Source organism: Eupeodes corollae, chromosome X (assembly GCF_945859685.1).
Source record: "Eupeodes corollae chromosome X, idEupCoro1.1, whole genome shotgun sequence".
Classification (NCBI taxonomy): domain Eukaryota; kingdom Metazoa; phylum Arthropoda; class Insecta; order Diptera; family Syrphidae; genus Eupeodes; species Eupeodes corollae.
The window spans coordinates 2,960,456-2,977,142 of NC_079150.1; the positions used below are offsets into that span (position 1 = coordinate 2,960,456).

Here is a 16,687-nt window from a genome sequence, read left to right on the forward strand (position 1 = left end):
GTTTTACCGATATTTTCACAAACATTGTTCTTCCGAATTACCCAGTTACCCTTAAAAAGTACTACAAGCACTTCCAGGAATATTCATCAGTTTACCCTTAAGCTCAATTTCGGTAGAACTGTCAAGTATAGATATTCTTTTTTTAATCGCACATCGAGAATGCTTTGACCAACTCTGTTTTTCCCTCATATTTAGAACTTAAAGACCAATGTGCACCGGTATCTCCTCGTAAAAACCTCCCTGTTTTCCTTACGATCGCCTTGTGTTTAAATATAAGAAATAACGTATAAAGTGTATAAATAACTCCTTAGGTCCCTGTAAATTTAAAAAAAAAAATGGTTTGGGACTGTATAAGGTAAATACAAATATTTAAAAAAAACAGCAAAATAAATAAAATTCAGATTTGTTTGGGTTTTTTTAAATTATTTTTTTTTTTCAAATCGTATGAGAATTTTATGGACCTTAAATCTTTTGAGTACATACCTTTTTCTTTTTATTGTAGTGATCAGTGTTCCCGCTTTCAATAATTAAATGGAAACCGTTTTGTCGAAACTAGGTAGGTACAAACCTTTGAATTGAAAACTGATTCGCAGGGCTTGGGAAAAGAAGTATACAAATCCAGGAAATAGGAATAAAATGTTTTCACAATTATTAATGTTATATTATTGTTTTATTTAGGTATTTCATCTTTTAACTGATTTTTAATGCTCACTAACATAGTTTTTGTAGAATACTTTTATTACATGATTTTTTTTTTAATTAATTATATTGATTAATTGTCACTGTCACGTTGAATTTGTTTTTTTTTTATATATATTCCTTTTAATTTATTTTAAGTTACAAGTTACAAAATTAATGGAATATAACAATGTAAGTTGCAGAAAATATTTTAATTAATGTAAACTTTTTATATTTATGTTTAGTTGTAAATAATACATGCATGTATATATGTTTTTTCTTTCTGATAAATATATATATTGTTAATATATATATATGAATGTATAATAAATTTATTTATTATTTAGTTAATTAATCTATTAATCATAAATTGACAATTTTATTTACTAAATAAATGAATATGAAATCATTTTTTTTAAAAGAATTAAACATTAAATGAAAAATTATGGATGTTTCATGAAAGTTTTTTGTTGTTGTTGTTAATAATAGGAATAATAATTTATTTATAGTATATAATAATATCAATCAATTTGCATGTGCATATGCAGATATGTTTTCTTCAGAATGAGGTTTTTTTTTATCAAAATAACAAAACACTAGTCAGGACACCCAACCCTTTGCTCTTTCAATTAGTATTTAGCATTTTTTTAAATTTATTTTAATTGTTTTTATACTTAACTTTGCAAAAATTGTTATATAAAATATTCTGTCTCTAACTGTTTTTACTTTTGTAGTTTTCTTCGGTATTAATAATAAACAAACATTCCAAATGCCGAACCACATGAAAATGGCCTTATTTTAAGTTTAGGTTTTATTTGTTAATTTAGGTTAATGTTTAAGTTTAATTATACAATATATGTGTGTAAGTGTGTAGTTACAAATTAAATGTTAGTAATGTATTATTGACGTTTATTAATTTATTATTCCAATTTACAAAAACACAATAAATCTTAAATACTAAGAATTACGAGTTTTAATTAAAACCTCCATTTTTTAAATACATATCAACAAAAGTTATGCCCAAGAATTTTCTTTTTCTTTTTAAATTTTGTATATACACACTTAAATGACATTAAAAAATATTTTTTTTTTTTAGATTTTATAACAAATTCATTTAAACTATAAAATTTGCTTTGATAAACTTGATAAACTAAGAGAGAAACGAAAAAAAAAAAAACAATTAACAAAATTTGTATCCTTTTGTTGCCATGTTGCATAGGTATATTATGATTGTGCAAGTTCGTTTAATAAAGCTGTAGGCCTGATAAATAAGGCCAAGAAATAGATCTTTTCTTATTTCTCTTAATATTATAAACATTTTTAAAATTTATGTTTTACTTAACGTCTTTAAATTTTATATAATAAATGGAAAATAGACTTTTTTAATAAAAACTTAAATGTATTTATTTAATAATAATAGAAATTCTAAATATCATAATAATAATAATACTGATAATAATAATAACAATAATAATAATAATAATAATAATAATAATAATTATAATAATAATAATAATAATAATAATAATAATAATAATAATAATAATAATAATAATAATAATAATAATAATAATAATAATAATAATAATAATAATAATAATAATAATAATAATAATAATAATAATAATAATAATAATAATAATAATAATAATAATAATAATAATAATAATAATAATAATAATAATAATAATAATAATAATAATAATAATAATAATAATAATAATAATAATAATAATAATAATAATAATAATAATAATAATAATAATAATAATAATAATAATAATAATAATAATAATAATAATAATAATAATAATAATAATAATAATAATAATAATAATAATAATAATAATAATAATAATAATAATAATAATAATAATAATAATAATAATAATAATAATAATAATAATAATAATAATAATAATAATAATAATAATAATAATAATAATAATAATAATAATAATAATAATAATAATAATAATAATAATAATAATAATAATAATAATAATAATAATAATAATAATAATAATAATAATAATAATAATAATAATAATAAAATAAAATAATAATAACAACGATAATAATCATGTTAACAAAAATGTCTATTATAAGAAAATTGTATTTGAGCGTTTTCTTTTTGTGTTCAGTAGCCAATGTCTGATTCGTTAAACAGAATGGTGCCGTGAAATAAAGTCAAGTGGAATAAGACCAACTTTAAAAATTGGCCTTGCACTACACAATAGTGAAATAAGACCAATTTTCAGCAGTTGGCCATATTGCACTTTGACAAAGGGCACACTATAGGATTGGGAGTAGGTGCGAGCTTAAGTGTGTGAATAGTTTCAGTTGAAAGTGAAATAAAACCAAATTGGCTTTATTTCACTTTGTTTAAATGTAATAAGATTAACTGTTGGACACTTTACAAAAGTGAAATAAGACCATTTTTTGAAATTTTGCTTATTTCACTTGGCTTTATTTGACAGCACTAATGGGAATGCATCGTATCAAGTTTTTTTTAGTGAATAGTGCAAAATTTTGATTAATCTATCAAAAACATGCACTGACTAAATAATTGGGCACGAAAATTGGTTTGAATTTGATAATTTCGGAATAACAATCCCGTATAATATGTTTTTAGTTTATAAATTTGGACAGGTTGATTTTAAAAAGCTGAAAGGAAAACAAAATTTAAACAAAACTACAAAATGTATTCATCAGAACTTGAAATTAAGATTTTTAAGATCTAAAATGAACAATTTTGAGAGAAAGTCTTTTTGTTTTTGCTACTTGCCCATTTAAAAATTTTACCTAAAAGGTTTATACAAAATGTTTAAAAATTATAATTTAAATGGAAAAAGTTGAATGGTTAAAGAGGCTTAAACGATTTAAATTGTGCTACCTTAATTTTCGTGCATTTTACCTGAATCATAAATTTTGTATATCATGTGTTTTTAATTGGCTTATGGCATCGATAGTTTACAGAAACAAAAATAGAAAACAAAATATCGAGTATTTTGAAATAAAATATAATTTTGTTTTTGTTTGTTGCTTTATATAAAATACAATTTTTGCTCAAGCCTTTCATAAAATATTTGTTTAATTTTTTTAATGTATAAATATATAGTTGTTTATATATGTATGTATTTATATCCCTGATTAATATTGTTAGGATATGTTTTTTTTGTAAGATATGGTTAAGAAAATTATTAATGTTTTTTTTGTTTATAGTTTTAATTCTAGTTCTGTTTAAATTTTAAATCTACGGCCTTTTCATTGAAACTTGTTGGCATATTGTCATAATTTCCATATTTTCAAAGCTTTTAGTTATTATACGAATGAAAACATAATTATACTTAGGTTTTGAAAGTATTTTAAAGCACTTTTATGTCTAGCAATATTATTGTCATTATATCATTATAAATAAATAAAGAAAGAAACCACAGTCGTCGTTTGGAAAAATTATTATAGTTAAAAATATCTTAAATTGACTCATCTGGAAAAAACCCAGAACTGGGGTACGTTTGATTTATTTGAAATGTTAAGATGATTTTGTTTTTGGGGCGTTGCCGAACTTATTGTACCCTTACGTAATAAAAAGATAGAAATGGCGAAAATGTTGAAAATTTACTTTAAAACCCAAACTTTCGATGAACTAGACTTATAGTTACACGGTGAATTAAATATGTACACGTGTGAAATTTCCAAGTTTACAGGTTTTGTGCATAGCATTTGAAAACTTAATGTTTAATGATTGATAGATCATAGATAGATAGATAGATCAGAATGTTCGAAAAAAATAGCGTAAGTAAGCAATTGGAATTTTACAATTTTTTGTTAATGGTTAATCTTAAACTACAAAAGTTGGCAAATAAAATACGCTTTTAAAACAGATTTTGATTGTCTATAATTAATTTAGTTTACCATTTGATTAAGAATTTACAAGAATATTATTTAATCTTTAAAATTAAAGTAAGTAGGTACATAGTTTTTTTCGTGACTAATAAAATATCAAAATAAAATCACAGACCTTAACCCCCAGTTAAAAAAGCAAGTTGTAATAGCTGGATAATTTCTGTAATAGTAGTATAAGTTTTATTTATGAATTCAATACATAAAATATAATTTTGAAAATGTCGGCAATTGAATCAATCAATTTGTCTGCACTGTCACTTGGTGAGTTTTGCATTTGGACCGAACGCAATATCTTTACATAAAAAAGGTTCCTTAAATTATTAGTTTAAATGGCAAAGATTAAATATTATTTTAACAAACAAATTATTGAGTTTTGTTTTGAAAATTGAAACTACATCCTTGGGATATCCCAGACAATTGGTAGTTTATTTCGAAAGCTCGTATTGATGAAATGTCAAAATTTGTAATCAGTTGCAATTCGAAGTTCGCAGTTCGACTTGTGCTCTATAAGGCACTCGTATCTCTCTTTTCTTGTTCAAATTTTGACCACTACACATCAGCCTTACAAGCAAACCGATTTAACTGATAAAAACTTGGGGTTTAAGCTCCTACTTTTCTTCACCATGAAGAATCAACAAATGTACAATAATGTAAATCTAAAAATAGTTAAACAAATTATACTTAGGTATGTCAGATGTACCCCAGTTTAACCTTATAATTATTAATAAAACAAAGCTTATAGTAACCACCACGAGAAATAGTTTTTCAAATACATAAATAAGTTTAGACAAATGTTTCAAATATCTTTCATAAGAATTAAAAAACTACGAAGACTAAGATTCAATAATGTTAAAGGTATAGTTGACAAAAAAAAAGAAAATAGTTATGATATGTGTTTTGTTTTAAGATAATAAACAAATGCTTGGTCTCTTTGTAACTGGCTTATTTTATTGCTGATATACAATGTGTTAAGATTAAACAAAGAGACTCCTAGATTTGACCCTGTTTAATATGAGATCAAGCCAGCTCATTATTATTGAGATATGCTATAGTTATGAGTAGATTATGCTATGTACTTAACTTGAAACATTTTTACCAAAAAATATGAATATATAATATAAAATTAAAAGACTCCTTATATTTCTACTCTTACTTAAAGTTTGCAGTGGGAATTTTTATGTATTCAGTATTTTGAGTATTTCATTTTCTTGCATAATATGAATTTTTACATTTTGCACGAGTATATGTATATAATGTAACTTACCCTTGTTTCATTGAAATTTATATAAAGTAAAGATCATTTACGATTACATTATTTTAACAGCCAAGATTGGAATGACAATAAGTTTTATGTTTTTTTTTGTCTAATTTGCAACTAAAATTTGAATTTTTACATTTGTTTATAGAATTTAAAATAAAAACAAAAATTAATACAATTTTCTTAGTAACTGTCACTGCTTGAGGAATGTTTTATAAAATCAATGTTACTCAAACCATTCCTGCGGTTACGACTTTTACTATCAATTTCACTATCAATATTAATATTTTCATCATAATTAAATCTGTTAGGTTTCGAAGTCAATGATGATGGATATTCCGTCAAAAATGACAACTGATCGATTTGATATATTTTTTGTAATATATCGCTTAGCTGCTGTTGCTGCTGCTGCTTCTGAATTTCCCTGCCTGTTGTTAAATGTTGAAAATCATTACTAGGGTACATTGTGTTTTTGTTGTCAATCCGATTTCGATCATTCTCCGAGCTATAAGATTCTGAGTTCGTTTCTACTTCATGTTCAAATGGTAGGGATTTCAGGGACCCACTTCTAGATTCACGTTGGTAAAAGTCTGATGGTGTTGACTTTTGAAATAAAATCCAATACAAAAAAATTAAATAAGAAAAATGCGTTTCATAACAATGTTTATAGGTCTCGAACGGTCAGTTGAACAGTTTAACATTGGCTTGGCATATATGGTGAAAGTCAAATCATCTGCAATAGTGTCTTGTCAAGTCTTGTGGCTTGTTTTTGTATGTGCTGAGTGTGCAAAGACGACCACTTAAGAGAATAATTCTTTAAACTTTGCACTTTAAAAACACAGATAATTTTTAATTGGAATATACTGTCGGCAATTTCCTGCCGATTTTCTACCAAAAAATGTCTAATATTTGGATAAAATCAACCAACCGTTTAAACGGACAATTTTTACTTTGGAAGACTTCCGTCAATTTTGGAAAATCTTCCAAGAGTGTGTACTTAGCTTTAGCCTTAACAAAATTGTGTGGGGAAACTTTGTACTCTTTTTTAGAAAATAGAATAAATATCAACAAGTACACCCTTAATTCTGCTTCTTTTGGCAGCACCTAACTGATTCCTACATTGCACAATCCGAAACTATATTTTCAGTAAGGGGCTAGATATCATTGCAAACAATATGTACAATTTTTTTTTAAATCAATATTTGACTGTGTTTCTCTTTGATTAGAAATACAAATTATTTATTGATTGACCAGAAATTACACAAATAAAGGTATTTTTCTATTTTCGTGAACAGTCAAAAGTGAAACGAATTGTTCCACTGATTTGTGTTCCAATTCCACACAAAGATACAAATTTTTAACGATCGTTATAAAAGATACTTCAAAAAAATGTCCAAAGATTGATTTTAATGATGAGACACCAATATCTAATATAGCTATAACTCGTCCCCAAAATATTTTTGATTATTTTTGTTCACTTATCCGTTGTTCTTCGTCCTAAGTTCTGCGATGTAGTGTATTCACTTACCAAAAAAACACGGCTATATTATTAAAAAAACTGACTTAAATCATTTGATGTCTTCAGTCTTTAGTGTATATAGAAATGCAAACCCTTACCACCACGGTCATAAACTTTATTAACAAAAACATTAGAGTAACTCACCTGTCTGAACAATACCCTATTTCGTTCACGGAAGTGTGATGGTCGCATTGGGAAGTTTCTCTGCAAATTGCCACGTTCTCTGGCATCGCCTCCAATCATGCTAGGCAATAGGAGCCTACCTGAGCGTGCTGAGTTCGGATTTGATGGATTGCCTGAGAAAATCGATTTCATACCTCCTGGCTGTTTACCCATACCAATCGCTATTCTACCGTCCATGTTGTTATGGTGGTACAGATGTTCCGGCTGGTCTGGGCTAAGATTCTGTTCGTTGGGCATAGGTTCATCATTTTGTTCTAGTTGTCGATTTATCCTGAAAATGTTAAATTAAAGACCTATCAGATCCACACAAGATTCATATGGTTAAAATGTTTGCTTTTTAAAACTATTTAAACTTATTTTTTTTTTATTTTTTAGATGTTTTTTTTTTTTTGGAATTAGTATTTTCTTAAAAAATGCCTGCAAATAATGATAACTGAAGAAATTAAAGAATTATATTATTAACTCACAATTGACCAGCTGAAAGCTCTTTAAGTACTGCTGCTCTAGCTGCTAATTCCTCAGCTTTTCTTTGTTGAGTTAGTTCCTTGGCTCGTTCAGTCCAAATAAGTTCTTTTAATTTTTGAAAACTTCCCTGATGGACAAGATTTGGATTATTGTTCTGAGGGTTTCCATAAGGTGGTGTTCCACTGAACCGATATTGCATAGTTCTTCTTGTTCCAACTCCATTGGCTACTGATGGCATAGTTGATCGGGTCTCTGATCCGTACAATCTTGCTGGTACTTCATCAAATAATATTCTTGAACGTGCTGGTAATCTTTGTAAAACAACAGGTTCTCGGCTAATTACGCGACCAAACACTGGCCGATTAGGTTCACGGTAATGTGGAATTGTTCGGGATCTGTAGTATGTACGTTTGATTTTTCCTTGAGTTGGTGGAAGAAAATTTAAATTTGAATTCTTACTTACCCGATACCACGTCCTGGATTATACATAGGTTCCCATACATTATATGCAAATGGATCACGATATGTTGGTATTTCGTTTGACATTTCTGCAGCCCTTGATTGTCTCTTGGAAAATCTAAGCAAAATCGAAATCAAATAAAAAAAGTAGTTTTAAAAAATAAATGAAAATTGGAAAGATTTGTTGAGTTTTGTGTTGAGAAGCAAAACAAAATTCTAAAATCACTGAGAAAGAAACTGAATTCCCTTCCCCCTACGTGAGTCACCATAACAATTCCCAAACGGCTAATCTGTCATCATCCGCTCCCAGCCTGCCTATGGTAGTGGAAATTTAAAACCCATCAAAAGTATCATCTGCCTCATCTCAATCTCAATTTATTTCTGAACCGCCAAATCCAACTAATTCCAACTCTCAGTTCCCGGTTTTAAAGAATAACAACTCTGAATGGAAAGTAGTGCATTATAATCAGCTGTTCAGCTATTACCAAAACGTCGGTCTGTCATCTATTCAGTATGATTTCGTTGCACCCACCGAAACTTGGTTATCTATTGACCGTCTTAATGCTGAAATCCACCCAGAAGCTCATTACATTTGTATAAAATTCATGTAAATAATTGTAATTTCTATTCATCTAAACTAAAAAATAGTGAATGTATAATTGAATTGATTCTTTTGCAAGTTATTATAAATTGTATTCTTGGTCTTGTATTTGTCTATAGAGAATTAAACGTATCGGTTGATAAATAACTTTATCTTATTTTTCCTAGGTTAGGTTAGGTTAAAGTGGCTGCGGATTCATAATCCACACACTTAGGCCAAAAGAAAAGGCCCATTGTGATATCATATGAATTTAGAGAATTACTTCCCACTAGTCGAACAATTTTGAGCTTTTTATAAAGCAAAGGAGATATTTGATATCCTTTTTAGCTAGTTCACTGGGATTATCAAAAGAGTATTCTCCCAGATGAAGTTTGCGTTTTAGTGAATGAGCAGGGCAAGTGCAGGGGAGGTGAGAGATTGCTTCCTCTTCTTCCTCGTCCATACAGCTCCTGCAGAAGTCATTTGAGGCTACACCAAGTCGAATTGCGTGTCTGCTTATAAGAATGCTTATAGGGATCTAATATGAAGTCTGTTTTGAGATAACAAGTCTTTGGACCGCTTTAAATCCAGTGCAGGCTACGCATGTTGGTAAATTTTACCACCTAAAGTTTGCTATCGTGAAAGCTGTTTCTTTTTGCAGAAGTTTACATGTAGCTATCGGTATACCTTTCATCTTCCTTTCAGGCTCTATAATTTACTGAGATGTCTCTGTGGCCCGGCACCCAACAGAGGTGAATATTAAATTGCTGCTCCATCTCCATAAGAGACGATCGACAATCAAGGGCCGTTAGAAATTTGGTTGAGACATCGTCAAGAGATTTAATAGCAGCCTGACTGTCAGAGAAGATGCGGGTATCAGGAGTTGATATCACGTTTTCTCTTAGCCAGAAGAGAACCTCTTTGATCGCTAAAATTTCCGCTTGGAAGACGCTACAACGATTAGGGAGGCGCAAGGAGATGCTTACATTTAGCTTTTCTGAGTACACAGCACTACTAACTCCCTCATTTGTCTTGGATCCATCTGTATAAAAATGGACAACGACTTGGCTGATATCTTCTTAAATCCTAGTACACTTTTATTTGCAGATGAATTAAAGTTTTTCAGATGAATAAATTCTTTAAATGATTGTATTCTTTCGCAAAATGATCTCCAAAATTTAACAGAATGGTGTACAACTAACCAATTATTTTTGAACGTTAATAAATGTGATTTTTTTTCCTTTTGTCGCAATTTATAGAAAATTCCTTTTTATTATAAAGTTAATATCTTTGTTCTTGAGAGAGTTTTGGAGAAAAAGGACCTTGGTGTATTGTTTGATTCAAAACTAAACTTTAGCAAGCATACCTATAGAATGTATTGTAGCTAAATCCAATTCAATGCTAGGTTTTATTAAACGTAATTCAAAAGACTTCAAGGATCTTAACTCTGTATTTAACTCCAATGTTAGATCAAACTTAGAATACTGTTGTGTGATTTGGAATCCTCTCTACAATATTTATTTAGATAGAATTTAAATGATACAAAATTTATAATTCAGAAAATAATTTTTAAACATCGAAATCCCGACGTACTCGACTTGATGTAAACTTCTTAGAACTCAGTCACTCAAAAACAGAAAGAAAATGTTTTCAGTAACTTTGATAAGTGATATATTGTCGCATCATATCAAATGCCCTTTCCTTTTATTGTTGATAGATTTGTATGCTCCTTCGCGTTAAATAAGAGAACGTTGCTTATTATCGCTGTGTCAGAGAAACTAATCTTATCATATTGATTTTAATTTTCATATAAACAGATACACTTTCAAAAATAATATACTTTTATTCTTTTCGAATTAATTAATCAAACCATGTTTCTATAATTATTACTATATTGAACACTTAATGTTATATATATTATTACATTTATTTATTCTATGTTTTAAATGATTATTTATTTCTTAGACCTTTTGTAGTCTAATTGTAGATGTTAAGATCTCTAATTGATGTGAATAAATAAATAAATAAATCCCTTAGGACTTGGAAAGAAGGTAGGTTTCTGGGTGCTATCATAGTCAGCAATGACAACCCTTATGTTTCGAAGAGAAGAGAAATTCATTCTTAAAAAACAACATCACAATAAAAAAATGAAAGATTTAAGGAATTTGTCAAAACCAGCGTTGTTGTTGTTTTTTAAAAATAAATTTCTTATCTACAAATACACATTCTGGGTCCAAGTTTTTCTCAAAACTTTGTCGAAATCCAATTGGTATCATTCCTCTCGTTAACCACAACTTACTCGTACATAGTTACATAAAGCTTTATTTTATTTTGAGGAATGAGTTTACAAAAGAGCTTTTCATTCAAGGCAATCTTCTCTCAAAAAAGGCAACTTCGAACCGTTTACAACAAGTTCGAAGGACTTTTTAAAGCTAAATCTGGGTATGGCCAGGAATCTTTCAGAATGGGAGGTGTTATTTAATGCGACATTTTTTTCTTTCGTGGTGACACAGCTTTACGCTTGTAAAAAATGTTGCTACATACATATTATGTACATACTTTCAAGCCCCTACGGAGAAAACATTTGTTGAATCTGAATGAGAACAAGATAAGCATTTGATGCTATGAGGAGATGGCTGTGGGGGTGATGGCTGCGAATTGGAAAAAGAGAAAAAATAAAAAACAAATTTTGAATATCATATGAATAATCTGAAATTACGACTTCAAAAAGCTTCAGGTAGTGTGCTTTAAGGGGGTTCCTAACAATGAAATATACAAACATGAAAAGATACACAATTGAATAGTTAGAATGGCTACCAAAAAGTTTCTTTTCTAAAATTAATATATACATATATGTATATATGTTCAACGTAAATTGCTTCTTTAATCGAAGATTAAAGTTGTAGATACTCATTTAAAAATTCTTAAATGGGTATACATTGGACATATTAAGTATTATCAAATTTTAGATGTGGCTTTTAGTTTAAGGGGACGACGCACGGTGAGAAGAACACACAAATTACGTTTACTTGAGAACAATGGCACATCGTTAAAACGTCTAAACACTTTTGTATTCATCATATTATTCATAAATCATCAATCATCAATCATAAATCAAATTTCATAAATCATAAATCATAAATCATAAATTATAAATCATAAATCATAAATCATAAATCATAAATCATAAATCATAAATCATAAATCATAAATCATAAATCATAAATCATAAATCATAAATCATAAATCATAAATCATAAATCATAAATCATAAATCATAAATCATAAATCATAAATCATAAATCATAAATCATAAATCATAAATCATAAATCATAAATCATAAATCATAAATCATAAATCATAAATCATAAATCATAAATCATAAATCATCAATCATCAATCATCAATCATCAATCATCAATCATCAATCATCAATCATCAATCATCAATCATCAATCATCAATCATCAATCATCAATCACCAATCATCAACCCTCAATCATCAATCATCATTTGTCATGCGAGAGGTCTTGGTTTCGATCCCTGCCTGTGCCACCTAATGTCTTATTCACGGGTACTGCCTCTTGCGAGGAATTGAAAAATTGTCCAAGAGTAATTCTTGTCTTGAAAAAGTGCTTTCTCAAATTGGCCGTTCGGATTCGGCTTAAAACTGTAGGTCCCCTCCATCCCTGACAACAGTACTCGCACACAGGAATGGTTGAGAGTTGTCAATCACTAGGCCCTAGTTTTCAAACGGACTGTGCTAGAATTTTTTCAAAGTTGTTCTAACTTTTAAAGCAGCAAGTTGATTAATTTAATTCTGAAATGGGTCAATTGGTGGTTTTGGGACCCTTTATACTCACACTGAAATCATTGCGGCCGAGCCAGTCGACTGATTCTTGTCGATGAGCTTACTCGAATCCCTGTCGTTGTAGGTCAATCCGCCAACACCCTATACTTGTTTCTCACTTTTGTTCTAATAAATAAATAATAATTTCACAATCAGTGTATTACCGCCTCTAGGCACATCAGACTTTTGTATCGTATCTGCAAATTTTTCATGTATAAGAAACCCAGTTAAAGAAAAAACTCCCATGAGAACCATCTCAATGATTTTTCAGGAACTTTAACTGGTCAACGCAGATATAGTTACAAATTTAATTCTTTGTGGAATGAGAAATGTTATGCTGGGTTTGATTCGAGCTGTAAGGAGGTTATTAGGATCAGAGATGTAAGTTTCTGGATTTACCACTTATGAAAACCGGAATAAGTTCAAACAACCTAGAAAGATCTGTAATGGAGTTTTTCAGGGCTCCGTTTTGTCTCCGTATCTCTTCCTCATATTCATAAACGATCTCTTGTCTGCCACTTCTAATCCATTAAACTGTTTTGCTGACGATAGTACCCTCAGATTTTCATATTCGTTTCTAGATTCACATCGTTATCCTTCGGATAAGCTCATTAAATTCTGATCTCGACAGGATTATATAATGGGGAATTAAGAACCGTGTAGAATTTAATGCTATACTGCTAGGTGCTTAGGATTTCTCAGACGGTGCAAGAAATTTGTCACGCCTTCTGATCTGGCTGATATTTACAAAGCCTTCATTCCTCCAAAACTTGAATTTAACTCACATATTTAGGCAGGTGGTGCCCCTAAAACAAGTTTAAGTATTTTAGACAAGATCCAAAAAAGGGCTTTGAGCTAGGGCCTAGTTCTCAAGAGACTGTTGCGCCACCTAATTTTTGTTTATTTTTTGTTTTATAAATTTAAAGTTCTGAGAGCTTAGACTTTGTTCTTGCATAAATTAAAATTAAAATAAATTAACCTCACACTTTCACGTCCTTTAAACAAAAACTAATACAATATTTAACAATGGGTTATTATTTATGATCTTATAATAAACCCTTATTAAAAAGAGATGAGCTTAAATTTCACTCATAAAAAACCCTTGTTCATGTATATACAAAAACTAGGACAATGGGTAAATGGTGTTAATTTGCAAAAGGCTTTACTGGAGAAAATTTGTATTTTTGATCTTGAATTCGTTTAATGCAACTTTTAAAATTATAAACTTCATTGAAAATAAGTTGGGGTGGCAAATATATAGTCAACCCAACTCTCTCGGTACGCCACTGTTGCGCCACATGCGTCGTGGTTTCCTCTACTATACTTTTCCATCCCCCGAGATTGAAATAAAATATTTCATTTTCTCCTCCTTTATCATTCAATTCATAAAAAAGAATTCGTGCTTGCTTTCCAAAATAATGTTAATAAAAAACCAACACAAATTTGACACTAGAACTTCCCAACATGTTGAATACGGAAGGATAAGCTTTTGCATGCGAATAAGGATGAGGAGCTGTTTCGAAGGACTTTTTATGTCTTTTTAGTGTAAACTCATTATGCAATCTCTTCCATCCTTTGTAAATATGTACATTTGAAAAAGTCCTTTATAATTAATACAATGTCTCTATTTGATGTATTAGTAGGAGGTATTGGCAGTGCTTAATATTTATGGTGTCAAGCAATAAAATAACATCTTCTTATCGTTTAAGTATGTATGTTTTACTAAAACCTTTTGGCATCCGTACTTTCTTAAAAATAAACAATCAATCAATTAGCTGTCATTATTATACGACCGTGGAACTAAATGCGGGATAATGGAAATGGATGATGGGTAAAAATGCGAAACACGCCTATTCATTAAAATGTTCCAGTACCTGGTGTTCAAATTGTAAACATGTGCACCTAAGAGGACACAAACTTTTCTCAAAACCCACCTTTGTTCATCAACTTCTACACTCACCAACCTGCGGTAAACATCGGGTGTCTAGTACCTCAACTGGAAATTGAGTTCCAACCCCAGTGGAAAGTTGTTGGGGGTATTGAGATGGCAGCGGAGAAATTCCCAAGATAGAATCAACGGTTAAGTTAAAGTTAGTTTAAACTTCTTAGTAACTACTTCGACGACAAATTACGAGATCAGGGGTGTAAGGAGCCCTTATGCCGACTCTCACCCTTTGAGCTCAATTCAAAGGCCTGGTTCTATAGTTTGAAGGTCGTGTATCAGGGTGACTTCCTGACCAGCCACGTAAAGAAAATACTATTTGCAAAGCACCAACAAGGCTGGGAAACGGACGAATTTACTGTTGACAACCCACACAAACGATTTAAAAACAACGAACTTCGGATATGATTTAGGAGCAAAATACCTTTTTTTGTGTGCTTTTTGAATGCATATTACGTTGCTTCAAAAAATCAACTAGATGTGAGCTAAAAACCTGCTTTATATATGTCTTAATAAAATAGTAATTCAAAACTTGAACGCAATTTATTCAATCAAAAACCTTGGTTTATTAATAACACAGAAAGATACAGAAATGACTCAAAAAAAAAACAAACAAAATACGTGTTTTTTTACCGTAGCAATTTTTAAAAAGCACAACCATAGTGACCTTTTGTGACGTGCTACCAAATTAGTAAAAATTTGAAAAATTAATCAAAACTTCATTTCATCATGTCCCTAGAGTTGAAATAAAAGATTTTTAGAGAGATATCGACTTCAAATATATTTTGTTATACCGATAGTAATGCAGACAGATGCAGAAATGTCTCTCAAAAAATTGAGTGCTGTTTTTACTATAGCAATTTAAAAAAGGTATACATTTTGGTTAACCATAAATATTTCACGAACCAATTACGCTAGAGGATTGCATTAAATTTTAAATTATATATTGTAACGTGAATCCAAACTAGTATATTTTTGGAAAAGAAAAACAATTAACTTTTTTTATTAAAACAATTTGAGAAAAATCGAATTGACAGTTTTTCATACAAAAAATTAAAAATGTTGAAAATGTGTAAGATCAACATATTTCTATACTCCCATATGCAAACAATTTGTACTAATACTTAAAGAAATCCCGATTTGTTGATTACCTTGGAAATGTACAACGAAGCTGTAATAAAAATTGAAGATATGTGTCTAACGATTGTATATATATATAATCGTGAAAAATACATGATTTTTTTGCTAGTGAATTGCAACGTCAGCAGGAGTTCAATTCTAATGATTTACGTTTTTCTTATACAATCGAATATAACCAAATTGAATTTTGAACAATAACATGTGTATGACACAATCATGCAAGCCGTTTCCAATAATACAGGTGGATTATATTTCTTGGATGCACCTGGTGTTACAGGCAAAACTTTCTTTGTATCATTGATTTTTACGACTATTCGATCAGAACAAAAAATTGCATTGGCACTCGCATCTTCGGGAATTGTTGCTACATTATTAGAAGGTGGTTGGACCGCACACTCTTCCTTAAAATTGCCATCAAATGTACGGGTGATTGAAAATCCAACTTGCAATATTTCGAGAAATCCTGCTATGGCAAAAGTTGTGCAATTAACGTCAATTATTATATGGGATGGGTGCACAATGGCAAATAAAAAATCAATAGAAGCATTTAATCGAACAATTTTGTAAATGCGACTGTTTTTGTTTCAAAAATATAGGTTAATTTCAAGTGAAGTTTAAAATAGTCAGCTGATTTGATTTGTTCATAATTCATGATTTTTTTTGTATTTATTTTTTTCTTTTGTTCATTTGAAAAATACTTAAAA

General features: G+C 29.3%; 1 protein-coding gene across 2 annotated transcripts in view; it reads right to left on the bottom strand.

The window, feature by feature from the left end:
* Positions 1-2,781: 2,781 nt before the first annotated feature.
* LOC129953384 (uncharacterized) overlaps positions 2,782-16,687 on the bottom strand; it is a 36,260-nt gene continuing 22,354 nt past the window's right edge. For both annotated transcript variants that reach the window (XM_056066537.1, XM_056066538.1), the window contains exons 4-7: positions 8,476-8,589; positions 8,015-8,407; positions 7,509-7,818; positions 2,782-6,448 (exon numbers count right to left, since the gene is read on the bottom strand). In XM_056066537.1, coding sequence (XP_055922512.1) covers positions 6,029-6,448; positions 7,509-7,818; positions 8,015-8,407; positions 8,476-8,589 — 1,237 coding nt within the window. In that variant the 3' untranslated portion in view covers positions 2,782-6,028. The remainder of the gene's footprint in view (positions 6,449-7,508; positions 7,819-8,014; positions 8,408-8,475; positions 8,590-16,687) is intronic.